This window comes from Tinamus guttatus, unplaced genomic scaffold (genome assembly GCF_059628265.1).
Source record: "Tinamus guttatus ecotype Peru unplaced genomic scaffold, ASM5962826v1 Tinamus_guttatus_pri_ptg000659l, whole genome shotgun sequence".
NCBI classification, from domain to species: Eukaryota; Metazoa; Chordata; class Aves; order Tinamiformes; family Tinamidae; genus Tinamus; species Tinamus guttatus.
The window spans coordinates 2,267,175-2,286,537 of NW_028289193.1; the positions used below are offsets into that span (position 1 = coordinate 2,267,175).

The 19,363-nt window shown below is 38.0% G+C and overlaps 2 protein-coding genes across 4 annotated transcripts in view; one reads left to right on the forward strand and one right to left on the reverse strand.

Annotated features, from left to right (window-relative positions):
- ASXL3 (ASXL transcriptional regulator 3) overlaps nucleotides 1-19,363 on the reverse strand; it is a 383,284-nt gene that overhangs the window by 221,130 nt on the left and 142,791 nt on the right. The gene's annotated exons all lie outside the window — the stretch shown is intronic.
- NOL4 (nucleolar protein 4) overlaps nucleotides 1-19,363 on the forward strand; it is a 168,799-nt gene that overhangs the window by 116,401 nt on the left and 33,035 nt on the right. For 2 of the 3 annotated variants that reach the window (XM_088536343.1, XM_088536345.1), the window contains 3 exons: nucleotides 6,018-6,197; nucleotides 6,923-7,114; nucleotides 17,679-17,792. In XM_088536343.1, coding sequence (XP_088392469.1) covers nucleotides 6,018-6,197; nucleotides 6,923-7,114; nucleotides 17,679-17,792 — 486 coding nt within the window. The remainder of the gene's footprint in view (nucleotides 1-6,017; nucleotides 6,198-6,922; nucleotides 7,115-17,678; nucleotides 17,793-19,363) is intronic. The other variant, XM_088536344.1, reaches the window with a different exon arrangement.

Consider the following 19,363-nt stretch of genomic DNA (forward strand, 5'->3'; position numbering starts at 1 on the left):
TGGTTGAAAGTGCCTAACTTCCCACATCAACGACAGGAGTTCTGTAAGTCGTTAACAGAGGAACTTCATGAAACAAAAGCTGTGAGAAGTAGGCAAGGCTTCTGCTCTCTTAAATCTGCTGTGCCCTGCTAGTCCTTACACTGGCAGACTGGGCAGGTTTTGACATTTCCATTCCGAACTCTGCTCCTCCAGAGTGCCTGGGAGAACAACCTAGTGCCCAGCAGCAGCAGGAGTTAGAGGAGGAATTAGAAAGAAGTTCCTGTGTATCAGCTCTAAGCATGCTTCATCCTTCTAGCTGACTGAACATTTTCAGGTGCCTCTCTCTGTTCATTCTCTATTTAATTTCTGAGATTATTTCTATTAGGGTAACGTGATACATTTCTGTAAAGTCAGTCAATACCAGTGGGATAGACCCAGGATAAAATATATTTTACTTAAAAGGAAGAAAACGTACAGCTGGAAGATATCTGTTTCACAAGAGCTTCCAATTATCTCTTATCTTTCAATTATCCAGACTTCTATCTATCCAGATAAATTCTACTGGAATGAAATTGTCTAGATAATGGAGAGTTTATTTTACTTATTGTTAATAAATGTGTGTCTTTCGTAAAGGGAATGTCATAGGCAAACAGATAATATGATACAGGCTGGCTAATTACTGAGAAAGATTGAACAGGTAGTCTTGGGAACAGTTATTATTCCTTTATTGACTATTGAAAAAACAGAAGAGTTGCGGAAAAGACCATGTCAAAGATAATTCATGGAAAAAAATCTTTCTTATTTCATACTGTAAATAACTTAAGAATTATCTTTCTAGACCTTGCATTAACACAAAGAGAACAGAAAAGATCTTTTAATATTTCAGTGTAATGTAAGTTTTATGGTAAAATTTCCTATAGGATCTACTCCAAAACAATTTACTTGTTAGGTAACACTTCTAGAGAGTCAAGCCTACAAAATCCTAAATTTCAGCTTTCATTTCTGCCATTAAAAATGCTCTAATACTCATGCTTCAAATAACAGAAACTTTGCAGGATGGAGTCTTTCCATTATCAGGCTGGAAATTTTAGAAAGCTAAAATTGTGATGTGTGCACCAGAATTGCGGTATGACAGGAGGGAGATGCAAAGATATAGGGAGCACGAGCAAATGTGTGACATTAATTGGTTAATTGGATCCAGAAATAAATGGTGCCGCAGTAGAATGGTGTTGGAGACTTTACAGTCCCTTCCGTAATGCAACAAAAGTGGTGGGCAGTGAAGCTCCTCGCATATGGTAGTATGGAAGTTTAAAGAGACCATGTGAAAAAAAGATAATAGCAGTAAAGGTTGGCAGAGAAGAAGGTGTAAGGGTTAAATGAAATTATGGACAAAATGGCTTACAGGCAAAAAATAGTAGAAGTTTGGACTTTTGTCTGTAAAAACTGAAAGGGGAACGCTTAGGAGGAAACCCTGTTTTGTCTGATACTTTAGTGTTTGAATTGAGAAAAAAATAGGTGTGTTTGAATTCATGGGTTAATGAACTCTTAATAACAGCTCTAGGACATGCATGCCTTTTAATTTAATGCTGTACGTTGTGATATTTATATACATTGTAGTTTTTGTATTAAAATATCTAAATTACGTATGAAAATATGGAAAATGCACATTTGCATAGCCAAATGAGAAAGATAGCATTTGCATAGCATTCTAATAAATTAAGGTCAAATATAATTTTAAGAGGAAGATATAAATATACAAGTTGCCCTTAACCTTACAGATTTGACTTTTTGATTGTGTTTAGAATAAAATGCATTATTCATACAGTCAGTTCACTGAAAACTGTTATATTATGCTTGCCTTAAAAATCCCGTAATACATAGAATCTGTTAAAAATGTAAAGCTAAAATAAATAATTAAAACCAAATACTAATTTAATTGACAATTTTGGGAAAAAGTCTTCTATCAAACTGCCGCAATATTTTAATCAATTTCTCTATCATATAAATGATTTCTATAAAAACATATGTGCACAATTGAATGTGGAAAATATATTCAGAAAAGCACCTAATTTGTAAGAGTAGTTGCTGAAATTACAGAATTTGACATATTCAGTGCTAGAGACTAAGGAAAGGAAAGAGAAGGAAGAAATGGTTGGTGGTGTGACCCAGGGGATTTGATGAAAAATGGTGATGAAAAACAATTACGAAGTTATACCTATGGAGACAAATTTCTGAAAGGGAATCATGTACAGCCAGTGCAATGTTTTCATCTCTACCTACACATAAATATCGTTTTGCAACCCCTGTCCTTTCCATGCAGTATGGAAACCCATGCTAACACCTGCCAACCCTTCCAATTTCTGCCTACAAATCTCTACACTAAACAGGAGCGCTGTGGGTTATGTAACCAATGAATGCGTCTTTTCATGACTGAAATCATTATATGCTATCCAACTAAATGTGGAAAAATGAAGTCTGGTTAAAAAAAATATGCTAGTCTTTCTCCATATAGCTATTTCTTTTAAAAAAAAAAAAACTTTTTAAAAAATCACGAAGTCATGATTTTTGGTCATGACAAATAACCAACCTTAATGATTAGCTTTCTCGTAGTGGATAAGCTTAGTTCGTGTGGCATCATCCTGCCTGCACAGATCATATCCGATGGTCCAGCAGTGCCACTGGAGGCACCACGGTAGAGGGTTTTTTTTTTTTTTTCCCATGTTTTATTCATGCATCTTCATTCTTGACAAATTGATTTCTCCTGGCAGCTCTGGGGTTTCTGCATTGCTATCTGTTGCATATATGAGGAATTCTTTAGTCGGGCAAATAGGATGATCTGCTCTTGCTGCTGCAAGCAGATTAGAAATCAGTCAATAACTCCATAGGATAACTCCATAGAAAGCCCTTAGGAGCAGGACCCTTGGCAGTTTGGGGATTTGCTCTTTAAGGAAAGTTTTGATCAAATAAAGGGCATCCATAGCAGACCAGTCAAAACGAGATTGAATCGGGCAAACACGAGGTACAAAGAATGAATGAATGATTTGAGAAGACTGAGTGTGTGAAACATGTTAGCAGGCTTCAAGAGCCTAGTAAAGAGGGAAGAGAATTCTCTCTTCTCCAACCACACTCATCCTCCATTGCCACATGAGGTAGGGAGATGAGAAAGAAACAGGCTTAATACAGTTTATGAGATGGAGACAGGTGTCAGAAATATCTTAATAATTGTGAATACAGTGAAACGCTGGGATAGGCAGTCTGGGAGATCCTTGGAATCTGCATCACTGGAATCTATAAGATAAGAACAGGCAAACAGTGGTCAGGAATGTCCTTCTGATCCTGCATTGTGGCAGGAGAACAGGAAACACTGTGATAACTTTCCAGGCCTTTTCTTCTATAATTTCACACTAAACCTGACCTCAACTGACTTACTGTTGCCAGCTGAAGCATTTCAGGTGGTGAGCTGGAGCCAGGAACTCATCCTGCTGCTGAACAGCCTGGAAAAAGAGGGGAAAAGATAGTTTTGACAGGGTCACTTTTGCCAACTAGTTCAGTGCAGGACGCAAAAAAATGTGTGTGGGCAGCACGAGGGCAGGGCTGCAAAGAGAGGAGGATGAGTCGAGGGTGGCAGCTGCCTTTGTAAGGGACACTGCCAGGCTGAAGAGATCTGCTGCCAATGGCACAAGGCCCAAAAATGTAGGTAAGAAAATGCAGGTAAGAAAAGTTGTCCTCTGCTCTCATGCCCCATGTTTGGTTCGTACAAAACTGCTCACTAGAACACCAAAAATAAATATTTACAGACTTTTGTGCTACTTCAGTCAACGCAAGTGTGAGAAAGCTGATGTCTGCTATCACACAGGATTCATCTGTGTAGAAATATAAAAAGTTATATAAATATAAAAATTTTATTCCGAACTAAGCTTTTGTAACCCCTCTCCTTAGTATGACAAACCAACTCTAAAAAATCCACCTATTTTCCTGCTACTATAAACAGTCTTAAGCTGCCTGATAAATAAGTATAATTTTCTGCCATGTCATTTGCTGAGAGTGTGCAATTCTCCAAATTTCATTTCAGGTGCCAAAATTACACTTAAAATAAATATTTTGGAGAAAATATTGGACAGGACTCTCTGTATAATGCTTTCTTAAAAAATTAGTATTATAATTTTTAGAGAGACATAGCTAATCCATTTTGGCCTAAATTTCTTTCCTTCACAGAAAGCGAATCTCGGTCTTGGTGCATAATTTACGATCTTGGCATTCAGCCCAAACATATGTACATGCTGAAATCAGTTTTGCATCTGCTTAACTTTATGCACATGAGTAGTCTAATTGTATTTTGTCTGATGAAATGACTCATACAAAAGCAAGTGTTGGCAGAATAAGGGTTCCAGACAGTAGAGTTATTCAGGGCAGCTCCTTCTTACTATAACTTTATATAGCATCTAGGAGCAGAAATGGCTTCTTGATTATCTAGATACCCTCCACATGCTCCCAGAATAACACTAGAATTACAGCTGTAACGTATGGGGTGAAATGAAGAGCAGAAGTTCCTTATCCCATGGTGGGATGTGGTGCTCTAGGGGGTGAAGACTCCCAAGAAAGGTGGGCAGAGACTGCAAGGTCTGACACGAGGAGCATTAAGGATTGCAACGTGCAATGCTTTGACATGAGGAGCATTAAGGATTGCAACGTGCAACGCTTTGCTGCAAAGGCAAGGCAAAGAACAGGACTGACCGCAAAGCTCACAGTGTACAGGCGACCAACATGAGCTGGAAATGAAATCAGGGAGAGAAAAATTAGTTAGAATACAAATACGAAGTAAGATATGTGCCTCGAAACTGATGGGCTTTGTTTGCCTCTGCCTCCTACCTTCCTGCCCCGCTCTTGGTGAAAATGCCTCAGAAATAAAGGTGACTTCAGTGGGTTCAAAATGTAGATGGAGGTGCGTAATTTTACACATGTGTATTTGGAATATATTTTTGGTTGAGGATTAATGCTTCTGATTTTTGCGATTTTTAGACAGGAGATACAGAAAAAAAAGTGTGAAATTCATCAGGAGTACAATGTGCTTTAGCACAAGAGAAGAAAATTTTGGTATGCTACAAGACTAAAATACTACAGAAGTTAAGTTGTTCTCTGGATTACTTGAACGTAAATGTGGTGACTTTGATGGAGATACTCCATGGTATTTTTTTTTGTAGCTGAGGAAAATTTGACCTTAAAGTGTTAAATCATGGAAGGTTTCTAATTACTGTTTATCTTTTTGGGATCTGCAGTGTGAAGTGTATGCAGAGGAACCAGGTAGCCAAAATGTGGTATTGCAGTGAACAGTGTTGACACTTTCTGTACCTGACTGCTTTTTAGACAATCTAATGAGATGGTCATCTGATCTATCCAGCAAAGTAACTGTTCTCCTCAGGAGAAAGTGCAGAACGTTGACATGGGAAAATAAAATTTGCCATTTTGACTTTTGCAATTCTTAGAGGAGCAATAGTAACATTAAGATACACATACATCTCTAATTCATTATGGGTTTTTGTGAGTAAAAAATAGAACACAACAATTGCCATGTTTTCAATAACATTGCAGCTCTTGTTAAGGACTGGATGAATATCAGTGGTTGCCACTTAATTAATTGTTGCCTTAGAATGTTTTTTTTTTATTCCTTTGGAGTTTTGTGGAAATGCACTGATCTTATTTACATCTTGATTATCATAAAGAAACCAATATTTATAAAGTTGTTTGTATGTAGTTTTTAAACAGGGCTATATAACTCATGTCTCATTTTAACTGTAATTATTATAGAAGCTTCATGTAATAATTGATTTATTGAATTTGTCATTTATTTAAAGTACTGAAATGAATAATACTGTGAATTCTTCCCTCTTACAAGAATTAGGAGCACTTTATGTTTCCTCTGGGCAGAGTAATATAAAGATTTTTTTAAAAAATCACAGAATTCTTTAGGAGTTTATAAAGCATGTGGAGACCTTATTTACATGGTCCATTATAAATATATTCTTTTTCTCTCTTTTCAGTCCCCTGCACATAGCTATTCAAGCTATGACTCTGGCAAGAACGAGAGTGTAGACAGAGGTGCTGAGGATCTGTCTCTGAATCGAGGCGATGAGGACGAGGATGACCATGACGAACAGGAAGATCCTGAGAAAGTGACCGAATCAGATGGGGTAGAAGCTGAACGACTGAAAGCTTTTAATGTAAGTGCTTTTACACTCGTTGCCTGTTTTCTTCCACTACCTTCCTTTACATTTTTTTAATGGATAAGTTGGACAACACTAGAGGCACACTAATTTAATTTGCAGGATCTTTGGATTATTATTTTAAAACACATTAAACTCATGCCAACAGACACCAGATTTACTGTGTTTTATTTAGAATTTTAAGGCCATCTTTACCAGTGAGCACAACAAAGCTCTGTTTTGTGTGTGTGTATGTGTGTGTATGTGTGTGTGTGCATGTTCACCCAATGAATGCACAGGGGCTGTAGCTAGTGTATCAGAAGACCATTCTAGTGGTCAGCTGTTTCCACTTGCTTTCCCAATGTATGTAATTATGCATGAAAACACAGGCAATTGTTCAAAGAAAGAAAAGATTCAGTTCGATAAAACAATGTAGCAATCACAACTTATTGTTAATAATGAAACTGAAGTGTTGCCTATTTCCACAGTCTGTTCTGGTTTATCTCACAAGCTCTGTATCCTATAGACTATTCTTTTCTTGTCTTTTTTTTGTCAGTCCTCCCCCACTCCCTCCCCCCAAATAATCCTTTAAAGAATTGTTTGCTTAATATTTCTGGCTTCCCATTACAAAGCTCTTCAGTGGATAGTAAAAGTGTCTTCCTCTCAGTAATCAAGACAGGAAGCTAGGAAGAGAAGAGAGCAGCCCTCCAAACCCGTCTCCTCTGTCTCCCTCTTGCCAACAGATGTTTGTCAGGCTGTTTGTAGATGAAAACTTGGACCGAATGGTCCCAATCTCTAAGCAGCCCAAAGAAAAGATCCAGGCTATCATTGACTCATGCAGGCGACAATTCCCTGAGTATCAAGAGCGTGCCAGAAAACGCATACGTACTTACCTCAAGTCCTGCAGGCGGATGAAAAGAAGTGGTTTTGAGATGGTGAGTTTTGATTTAAAACCCAGCCCTAGTTTCCATCAAAACCCCACATGTAAATCCATGGCACTATTTTGTTTTCATCTTAGTGTCTTTTTTTGTTTGTTTGTTTGTTTGGGTTTTTATTTTGGCAATATGAGGTCAGAGGTTTCTTTTTCCTTCCTTCATTCTTCCAGAATTTATTCCCTTTGTTCACTGATTTAAAAATGCTTTGAGATGCTATACTTCACAGGATAAACTAGTATGAATACATAAGAAAAGTATAGTTCACAAGGTACACTACGATGAATCTATGGGAAAAAAGAAACTAATTTAAGGCTTATGTAGGATTTTAATCCTTAGGTTATGGTTAGAGCAGATTTTTGCCTGTCAAAGTCTTGCAGTAAGATGGATTTTTTCTTTAAAATTCTTCTGCTAACTGGCTTTCCGTGAGCTCTGTGTGAAGTAGATTCCATTAGAGAAGTGCTAGACCCAAGCAAACAGCCAGTGTAGAAACATTTCGGTCGCAAAAGTTGAAGGTTTTGATTGTTCTCTTGCATATTTTGTCCTATTAACAATCAGTTAAAGTTATCCTTTTGAAATCTTTCAGCTGGTGTAATGTCTTGCACATCTACGTAGGGCTTTAGAACATCAGCACCTTCAAGTTTACATTTCTGCCATCCCAATGGATTGTTGACTGTATTGAACCAAAGACCATGAAAACAACGTTGGTGCCCAAATGGCAGTGTTTTCAGACATTAATATTTTCATACAACACAATACCCAAGAGTGTGTAAAGAATAGCTATGTGCACAGGCTGACAACTTAAGAATCTCTAAAAAACTTTTATATTTCCCAAACCCAAGAAAATTATAGGAAATGAAATAGTAACTTATGTTTGATTTATCATATCTATCTCTCTAGCCTTTAGATGACAATTAAATCACCTCATCATCGCAAATAGAGATTATTTACTGATTAAACATATCATTTTTTATTTTAATGAATCATTTGCAAACCCATTGATTACATTAAAAAAATGGGGATGACTGAATTTTACTGTTTCTCTCTAATTCTCTGTCTTTCACTTTCCTGCAGTTTCAGCAGGATATTTATGAAGTCCATATGTCAGCTCTAAAATGCAAGTTGACAGTTGTAAGAGCAAAATATCAGACACATCTGTAGAGTAAGACAGATAGCTCAAAAAGCAGAGACAGGAGCTAAATTTCTGTCTGTGTTCATGAATCTGACCGACTGCATGGTTTTATTATTTGAAACATGGGTTAATGCTGGTTTTGAACAATGAAAACGTAGGTGAAAAGAGACAGGTAGGAAAAAGGACATCTGCATGGATAAAACTGCCAAGGATTGACTGGTGGTATACATGTCATATTGTGTAGCCTTCCAAAGTAAAAACAGGAAAACCAGAAACCAGATATTTTCAGTAAGTAGCATCAAGTTACATCTACTCACTCTGGCTAAAGATAAGTAAGAAATGTCAAGTTCAGGCATCACTGTGCCAAATATTTTTATTTTGCTGTACTTTCATTGAAAAAGCTTGCACAATTAGCCAGTGCTAGAAGATCTCCTCCCTGTTCCAATTTATGGCCCCATTACTGTCATTTTTCACACTGGTGAGCACTTACTTAAACTGGCTCGTTTTTGTCATCTGGAAGACTTGCAAAATTGCTTTTCAGCGTGAATAAGGGCTTTACAGCCTGCCCCGTAACAGCTAGGTTGGTTTGACTTCAGCAGATTATTCACATATTCATATGAATAAAGGTTGCAGGATCAAATTTATTCCTGGAAGGGGAAAAGGCACAAAGATTATCAGGACGTGATTCAAATAGGCAATCTTTGTAGTTCAGAAATACTCCCTGCTCTTATAAAATGTGCCATTACAGTTTATGGTGGGGTTTACTGCTTTATAAACAAAAAATTGCCATTCAAATTATTGACTTTGCTGACCATGAATGAAGGTGACAGTGCATTGGCGCTCCCGCCAAAAACTGCAGCCCTCATGGGCAGGAGGGAAATGTGTCCTGCTTCCCTGCTCACAGGTAGGAACATGAGCCAAGGACTATCCGAAGCCTCCAGAAGATCTCCCATTCACCTTTGGAGAGAATAAGGCTTCATAACGTTTTTAATTATGTTCCAGTTTCTCAATTACTTTATCAGTACCTCGTGGCTATAAGCATTTTTTAAAAGTGCTACCTTGGACAGAGGCACTTGACTGTGATTATTTTAATGTATTTGCCATTTTGACAATGGAAGAGAATCACTTCGGATAATGACATTTCTTCAAAACAATCATGAGAGGACGAGTTGGTGCTGATTTCAGTCAGGTTCTCCCATAAATAGAGCAAAGCAAGATAATGATCTCCTCAGGAGTGATAGTGCTGCCATTGTTATATTAAATAGCATGTCAGGTAGTAGTCTTCACAGGAGATGCCTTTGCTATGGTCATATTGAACATAACTTTTTCATTTTGTTCAGAGCAAGAACACTACATTTTGAGCACCTGGTTGCAAGAGAAACGAGAACAGTCTCAGATGTGGCCTATGAAAATTCAGACTATAGGTGGAACAGTGCGTCTATCTTACAGCATCGTGTGTAAAGTTAAGAGAAAAAGTAAACAGAGCTTAATTAGTGTAAGACAGCATGGAAAAGATGAAACGCCTGCCTGGAGCCTGTGTCTGTCAGGTATTATTTGCCATCTGTAGTCTTCCCGACACTTGCTGCTGCTTAGCAGGCTAGTTGCAGCTCTGAGGAAACAGGAAAGTTTTGGGTTTGCAGGTGTTCACATTGTTAGTTATTGTGTTTCTTAGGCTTAATATCTGTTTCTAAGTGACTGCTTATAGGTAGTTATCTTGCTTGTGTTTATGCCAGCTGGGTATCCTTGGGCTCCAAGGCAGCTTGCATAGCTACTTGCTACAAATACTACTTGGAGAAGTCCCCTTTCAGCACTGGGAATGTTCCACTTAATTTGGTTATTCCGTTTGTGATTGTGCTGCTTTCATTTTGCTTCTGACACGAGGATGTCCCTTTACAAGGCAGTGTCAAAGTTTTTCTTGTCAATTGTAAAAACACGTTTTTTCTTCCCATTTTATCTTCCTTACAGTCTGTGTGAGAACTTTCTCTTACTAAGCTCTATTTTCTTCCTCATTTTTTTAAGTAAGTTGGCTTAGTCCTGAAGTCATTGACTTTGTAGGTTGTATCGTCATCTGCGTTAAGCTCTAGTGAACTTTAAGACGTTGTTAAAGAAATTCTTTCTTTTCCTCTTCATAAGCCCACAGGCCAAAGGAAAATAATATTATTGCCTGTCTCCCAAGGATTGATGTTAATGAGAATTTCCGTATATACTTTAAGTATACATGCCATACAAGAGGAATTTTCTTCCTGAAATGGCCAAATGACCTATTTCACTAATAATTTCTTCTTTGTCCTTTAGACTTGTCTCTGTCTGTGTACCCATAGGAAATAATAGAAGAAAACTTTTGAGGATGTGTGATATCTATTTACTTAGTTACAGTGCAGAAAAAAATTAGTTGATAGAAATGATCAAATATGAAATAACCCAATAATTACATATTCTTACTCCTATTTGCCTGTCTTACTCCTATCCCTCCATCTTCCTGATCTGTCATCAATCTCACTTGCTGAACCTGGGTTGAAACTGAACCTTACAGTATCTTTTGCACAGATGTGCCTTTTTTTTCTCCCAGGTGCACCCCCAAAGCAAAAGCAAGGCCCTAAACCAAAAAGCTCACCAACACACAGATTTTTTCCTTTGCTCAAGCAAGAGGAAACATCCAGGGCACTAGGAAACATCCTAGAGCATCCTAGGCACTGCTGTAAAACAATATCAAAGAGAAAAATGTTGCTATAATTGGAAAGAAAGGTCAGTCATAAATGACTTTCTTTGGCGGAAGACGAGTTTGGATGTATTGGCCAGAAAGAAGAAAAGGTTCATGCTTAGATCCCTTAGATCCCACGTTAGATCCCAGTGATGTGCATCTCAGCTCCTTCTATCCCATTCCCACACAACAGCATTATCCACAACAAATAAACAAGCTCTATGTCTTTCACTGCTTCTGTGTTTTGCTTGTGCAGATTGTCTGCAAGAGGTGTTTTAATGGTTTGCAACTGATTTGCACATGTTTTAGAAGTGTCTGGTGAGTTGGAGCGCCTCCGTTTTGTGCAAGCAAACTGAGCAACTTTCGTGGGGGCTGGTTTGCAAATGTTCCTATGCTTTCTGACATCGTCCTCATGAAGATGCTTCAGGATGGATCTCTAACCTCCCTTTTTCCCTTTTGGCTTCACGTTTTACTGAGCTCAGTGCTGAACAGGCCAGCTGCCCTCGCAGCCACTCAGGTTTTCAATTCTCTGGGCCTTTCATGGAGATGTACAACTGAAAATAGAATTGTTTTGCACTATATCTCAAACTGCTCATTTTTAAGCATCTATCTCTTCTTAGACACCAGTTACCTTATTTAACATTAATGAGTACAGTTGGTTAACAAAGGAGGAAATTATTCTCTGACAAACTTGGACTTTCTGTGTTAGGACTTACTGCTCTTTTAAAGAAATCCAGAATCATTTCTTCTAAGCATCTGATTTTCTTTTTTATCCCAACAGAACAGTAAGATGAATACTGATGTGATTTTCCAGAACTGTGCTTTAAGTGTTTTGAACGCTTGCTTTTTAGTAACTTCTGGAATCTGGTATTTTGTTTCCATTTCATTTTGAAATGGCAAATATACTTGAGGTAAGGGGAATCTTACCTAATTTTGCTAGCTGAGAGTTAAGGATCTAGAGAAGCAGGGTGACATGGACTCCCTCCACAACCAGCAAAGCAGTTGGGTAACCCCAGCCAGAGGATGTTGCATCCCCAGCTACGCTATAAATCCACTTCTGGAAATAGCTCTTTTCCAATGACTTAAAAATGGAAGCCAGGTGTCTGGTTTAGGTAAAATACATAGGTGTTAGATGGATAAAGTCGTATTAGATGGATCCTGTTTCTGCTGATCATATAAGTCATTTAAAATGTTCAGCAGCTTCACTAAAACTGTGCACTTGAATATGTGGACCTCAGGACTTAGCCCTGTAGGTAGGCACCACAGCAGCAGGAAAGCTCTGCTCGGCTGGAATGGGTCACTTGCATAACATGTAGGCAGGAATATGGCTATTTTGTTTATGTGCTATCATAATCAAGGTGTACAGTGCAGTATTTCAATTAAATGACTTTAGAAGTTGAAAAATGAAAAGAAAAAAGTTGTATGAACTTCACAGAATGTTTAAAAAAAGCCACTTCTGCTTTTTAGCAGAATATTTCTAGTTGTTCTTGCCATCCCTTGATAGGTGTCAGAATTGAGTTTTTATCACAGCTCCTTTGCAGACTGTGAGTCTGAGCAAAATAATCAAGCCCAGTTTGCACGGGGCTGCAGGCATTAAAATGCCAGTTGAGTTGTTCATATTTCGCTGTTCTGTGCTAAATAATAATTATAAAACTGCATCCAATGGGGTGCAGGCTGTTAATGTGAAAATCCCAGGCAGCCCCCGGGTACCGCGTGTCCCACGTTCTGCAGGAGAGCTCAGACCAAAGCGCTGCGGAGCCCTTCGGAGCGGCGCCGGCCACGGCTGTGCTGGTTGTCTGCATTGCAGCCAGGAAAACCCTTTCTCCTAAAGCACTCTGCATATTTTCATATGAAAAATGTTGTGTGTGTTTTCGTGTTTGGGTAATAGTTAACGTGTGTCCTCATTCATTCATTTATGCTGGAGCTTCTATTAAAAAAGCAGTAACTTGCTTTGTGCTGATGTGCTTGCAGCAATTGTATACTGAACGATTCTCCTTTTCAGGGGTAATTGGCCTAAGCTACAGGGGACTATTCATGCATTAATGTCAGGATATTCAGTGTTTCAGCAGATGTGTGTGTGCCCATAGCTTTATTTATATATTTATTTATTATACAGAATAGCCTCAGACCTTTGTAGTGTGCATCAGAGCACCCAGACCAAGCTTCTGTATGCCAGCTTGGGCTTTTATTTATGTTATAAGTAAACATTGGGCCTCAAAATGCCAAGATATTAGCTTTAGAGACAACAGTCATCTAACCACAATATATACAGTAGTACTGCAAACTCCTTTCTTGTGAATATGCTGCTTCTAGTGGTTTAGACTAAAATATATACGTGTTATTTCTATGTTTATAGCTCTATTTTGGACCAAAACTATACAATTGAAATTAGAACACAACAGTTTTTTAGATTCCCTATAGAAATACAGGAATTGTGTGTACAAAGCAAAAAGGGTATTTTATGTTTCCCATGGAAATACAGTAAAGGGGCCTCATTTGAAGGGATATTGCATAGTGTATTAATAATTGTAGTCTCTTAGGTTAAGGAATCAGAGACTATGCTAATACACCTAATTTTCAGGGAGTCATCCCCAAGGATTTCTGATTTCATTTACTAAAAAAATAAAGTACCTTGCAGGACTATTCCATCACTCCAACAAGGCTTGTAGGATTCTTGGATTACTGAGAACCAGATTGATAGACCACCAAAATCTTTGCTAACTTTAATGTTCTTTAAAGCAGGCAAATGGTAATTGACTATAAGGAATATCAGCTAATTTTTCATGAAGAAATCTGCAAAAAGATATTCCCCAATATTTTGCACATTTTCTACAAAAATGGATTGATTGTAGAAAGTGTCCTCTCCATAACAGTTTGCCAAAAAAATGTTTTGGCTTTTTGATTATGAAATGATTATGCAAAAATTCCTGTCAAATAGGATGTGGGCCTCTTGCTTTGTCCTCATCGTTGTCACTGTAAGGTGACAACGTGGTCTCAAGAACCAGGTGTGAATTGTTTTAAACTACAGTTTCAAACACAAGAGGACTGCAAGTGGTAGGACATTTCCCACAGGTTACTGAGGGAATATCAACCATCTCCTGACTGTCAGTCATTTCAATCGAGGGTAAAAGCAGATGCATGTATGATTTTATGCACTTACATAAAACCTAACAGGTTACCCTGCGACTTTTGTCTTTCCCTACAATATGTTGGAGGCTTAAAAAATTAATTGGTGCCATCCAAATTGATTAGCAAAAACAAAGAACGGGGCATATTCAGAGTGATGCTGCTGTTTTACTTCAGTCACAGGCAGTACTAGTTTCCAAGTAAATTCCAGAGAAGTTCTTTGCTGCTGCTGTGTGATGGACAGAGCCATGTAGTCTTCTCTGAAGGTCTGTGTAATGCTGTTTTTAAGATTCTCTTAAATTTTATGTATCTACTCATCTTAGTTACTATAAAATTGTCAGTCATGTCTTTTCAATCTTTCATTTTTGTCATTTGGAAACAATGTTATCCCGTTTTCTATTTTTGCCGTGTGAGTCCCTTGTTTTGATAAAGAGGCTTAGTTTCTTCCAGTGTTTTACACATGGGCAATTCCAGTATAGATATTGCCTGATTTACAGCAATGGGAAGTTACTGGCCAGGAATTTTCTGCTGATGCTTTTCTTTCCTTCCAGAAATGTTAGTTCATCAAATGTTTTTCCATTTTGTCAAACTCCAGTAAAATGCAAGCCGTTTTCCTGGGAGTCTAGCGAGTGGGTTGGGGTTCCAGGGCCTCTGTGGGAATGTGGGCACCCTTGGAAATAAGGACTCCCTGGCAGCCAAATTTCCTCCTGTGGGAAATTTAGAAGGGAGCCTGGGAACCTGGAAAACACCAGTTTGGCTGAGATTCTCCAGGCTGCAGCTCACAGAGCCTGAAAGCTGATTTTACTGAATGGTGAATCCTTGGCCGTGTGTCCCAAGGTCTTTGTGTGTCACCCTGGGATTTGGTGTTAGATGTGTTGGGAACTCAGTAAGGATTGGGGCACCTCAGCATGTGTACAGAGAGCTGAGAGTCATTGCACAGGTCATGTGTAGTCAAAGCAAAGAAGATGGCATTAAACTGAGCTGGAATTGGCCTCTGAGCTTAGAAGACAGGGTCATGGATTCAGCTTATTTACAAATTAAAATGTAAATAAATAAATAAGTACGAAGAAACGTTGTGACTATTTCAAAGCCTGTTTTTTTTTTCCCCCCTAAGGCAAGGCATTTCAAAATTGATCTTTTTGACATTTCACAAATCTGACATTCCATAGAACAGAAAAACCTTCTTCCCAACAGCTCCGCTATCAGCAGGAGAGGCCCATGTTTGTCTCCTCCATCACTGCCAGAGCTCTGCCTGAGTTAAGCTGGCAGAACCGGAGCCCGGGTCAGATGATTCCTCTGTGCTTTGTTACAGGGTTTATCCCCAGGTGCCTGGGCTGTGCATTCAGTACATCCCCCTAAGGTTTGCTGTAGATAGTTCTTGACATGAACATACCAACGGGCAGCTGCAGTGAGGAGCAAGAGAACACTCCTCACCTATGTCAGGAGGAGCACGCACCTTTATCTGGAGATTTCCTCAATACTGCAGATACTTTTGTATGTCATGTTTTAATGGTAGACAAAACTACTGCACTTCTTGTTAGAGAAAAAAACATGGGACTCCTTGATTTTGATGTTGATTTTTTTTCCTTTCATACACACCTCAATATTCCTTCCCATAAACATATAATCTGGGGGAACCTGGGTTCATTTTACTTTTCCTTAAGAACTTTTTTTTTTTTTGGCTCATGCACCACCTTCTGAAATTCACTGATGTATATATGGTTATAATGCTAATTTTACATCTTAGCAGGACTCACAGTTTTCTAGAATGTCATTGTGTGGCCACTGCCAGAGCACCACACTGAATAGAGACTTCCATTCGGCCAACATAATAGAGGTGTCTTGAATATAAAGTAAAACAGTGGCATCTATAGTGATACTTGTCCTCGTCTTTAGTATGGAGAGACTCTGCAGTGTGGCTAAGTGGTGAAGTGATGTATACAGAGTAACATGCCCCTTCTAAGGACAAAAGTGTTGTAATATTTTGCCAAGAAAATCACCCTGAAGGGCTTATACCCTTCTGTGGAGCTCTGAGGAAGACATGTGCTTGTATTGCAATGTTGACTTCTGTAATCCATGTCCCCAGGGTTTAACATCAGTGTCCCTCATCTCTTAGACTAATTCGGCTTTTGTCAAAAAAAAGGCATGGGAATATTTTGTTGTGCAAACCATGAACAAGTTCAGTAACTTGTTTATTCTGATTAATCCAAAAGACATATTTTATTGTACTCTTGTAGCCCCTGTCTGTCTTCCTTACACTGTTATTACACTAATGCTAAATGGATCGCTCTTGTTTGGATGGAGAGAATGAATCCTATAGCATTGGAGATAAGTATACATAGAGGTAGTACTGTACTGGAGACCGTACTGTACTACGGAGTGAAATACTAAATCATTTGCAGATTCTGTAGCCTACAATCAGTTGAGTTAATTAAATAAATGGTTCTAAAGTTGTCTAAGTACTGAATGGAGTAATTTTAAAATTTGCTTCCAAAACTCGGTGATATTTCATCTTCAGGTTCATATTTACGATGTTGGGAGTAAAAAGGTGGATTTCCACAAAAGACACATATAACCAGTTCCTAAGAAGGTATAATTTACACAGTTCTTTTGACTTCAATGAAGCTTTGAAAATTTAAGGAAGTTAAGAAGTGGGTATTATCCACATTTTTTGAATTTTCTTGATATTTTCTTGATTTAGATCTATTTTTGGATATTAATGAGGAAGACTGGTCTTAGCATGATCTTCATCTTTCTGTGATATTATTTGCCAGTAATTAGGACCAAAAAAGTGTGAAAATGAATTCAGCACCTTACTAAAATGGTAGCAAAGATCATACTGGAATTCATAACCAGCAATGAAGCCAAAAAGATTTTTTTTTTTTTGTGATTCGTTGCACCTAAATTGGTGCATCTGACCTAAAATATGTAAAAGCTGTGAAATGAGGAATAGGGAGGGGGGGGTCGTTTCAGAAAACTAAGCCATATCTACTTTAATCATAAAATATCTACGTTGTTGGAAGGCTGGCATTATCAAAGGAAAAGCATTTTTTAAAAAAAGTCATTTTAATCACATCAGTCATATTGCAGTACAGAACGCTAATACACATATACTACAGATTGAGACTGCACTCAAATGTTCTGACAATCTGTTATGTTTTCAGTGATGTTTCAACCCTATCACTTGCGGTTTTTGTTTTGCTTTTTTCTTATGACTATAAAAAAACCCACTACTCATCTCTGTCACATGCTATACAGGATAAAAAGCTTTGCAGTTTTCTTAACAAGAATCAGATGATCAGGGTGTTGCTGGAACGCAGAGAATATGCCAGTGTGTGTTCAAAATACAGCCTAATGAGCCAGACTAAATACACCGGACAATAGAGCTGTGGGGGGAAAGGGCTTCTGATGGATCTATGGATCACCTGCAGCTTTAACATCTAACTAGTTTCATTTTTCATCTTTACAAGTTTCATTTCCCTGTTTTGTTGGTATAAACTACATTTCAATGAGCGGACTTTCAGCTTTGATGACAGTGTTGTGTGCTCTGCTGAGGATGCCGTGGATTATCCGAGGAATAATTGCTGTGTTTCTTTTTTCTCTCATAGTCACGACCTATTCCCTCACACCTCACCTCAGCAGTTGCAGAGAGTATCCTGGCCTCCGCCTGCGAGAGTGAAAGCAGAAATGCTGCAAAAAGGATGCGCTTGGATAGACAGCAGGTACTGTGTTGTTTGGGGGTCTGCCACATCCATATTTATACGTGCACTGGAGTTAGACTCATTTACATAGGATGCCATACAAAAGGGTGGTGCAATCCCTTATACGTTTCTCGTTAGCAAGAGCAATTAAAAGACAAAATCCGTAGCTGTTTAAATGAATACACAGGTGTGCCTATGTACATATTTACATAAGCTGCATGAGAGGCTAGTGCATTAGTGAAGTGCAGTTGGATAAACCTGCATGTTTGTTTATTAAGATCTGTAGATTTTCCGGGCATAGGGTGTAATCTGCATAGTAATGTTATAAGAAATACAGCATATAGCATGTATAATTTAAGGACATAACAGAATTAGTGTGTGTATACATGAGTCAGTGTGTTTGCATACTCTCACATTTTTGTATGGATTTGTAAATGTAAGGTGAAATTGTGTCAATTCCTGAAAATACCTATTTGTCTGAAACAGAAAAGTTATTATGATATATAAGGAGTTGTTGTGATATATATGACTTATTAATGAGTTTTTAAAGTTCAAACCAATATTTCTTTTATTTTTATGTGATTATTTATCTATTGTGGGCTAGTATTTCGTTATCATTAACTTGCAGAGAGCTGCATATTTTCTTCCAATTTTTTATAATCAAATTGGTGCTTGTTTCAGGCTTTGATTATTCAGTTGCTCCAAGGATATAGTGAATGTATGACATTTTTATTGCAAACACTTTTATGCTTTATTTCTCTTGAAGATTGTCACCAAGACAAATCCTAGTAATATCTCAGTTGTATAGAAATCTGCCTGTGTCATGGTAGATGAACTTTTTCATGGAATTTAGTGTTTAAAATAGCATTTTCCTTTTATAGATAGCCCATTGACTTCTTTCAGGTCCTGACCTATTTGAATAAAGGATTCCTACTTTTATCCTTATAATAGTGATAGATTAGGGGCTGAGGGTCTTGGTGGCTTTTGCTGTTAAAAATTTGGGGTAATATTTTCATTAATGCTGTACATGTGCCTTAAGGTTTACAAATTATATGGGACATCAAAGCACTCTAGTGTTTAGTATGACATAGCCTAGAAGTAGAGCTCATTCAAATTGTGCAGGTTTATTCTATCATTTGTTCTCTGCTTTGTCAGTAACGATCAGAAAAAAAAGCTATTATGGCAATGTGCTTAGCCCAGGGAGAACTGGAAAGGCTTATAGGAACATCAGTTACCTTCATTGCACTGGCTGAAACTTAACCTGTCCTTTATAATCACAGAAATAGCAAAATTAATTCATTGGTCCAGCCAGGGTGAGGCACTTTTTGAGTAATTTTAACAGGAAGCCCATAATATTCTTCAGAAAGATAGAGAGTAATTGAAACAAAAACATTTTAAGAGGTGTATATGGGAGCCAAAAAGAGTATTAGTGGGATTTCTTTTAAAAAGGTGTGTACGGGATCCAAAAAGACTATTAATGGGTTTTCTTTTATTTGTGGCATTACTGTCACTGAAGGATTTGATAACATTTATCATTGAGGAAAGAGGGGATTCTTTGCAGTTCATTACAAAATTCAAAATCCATAGACCAA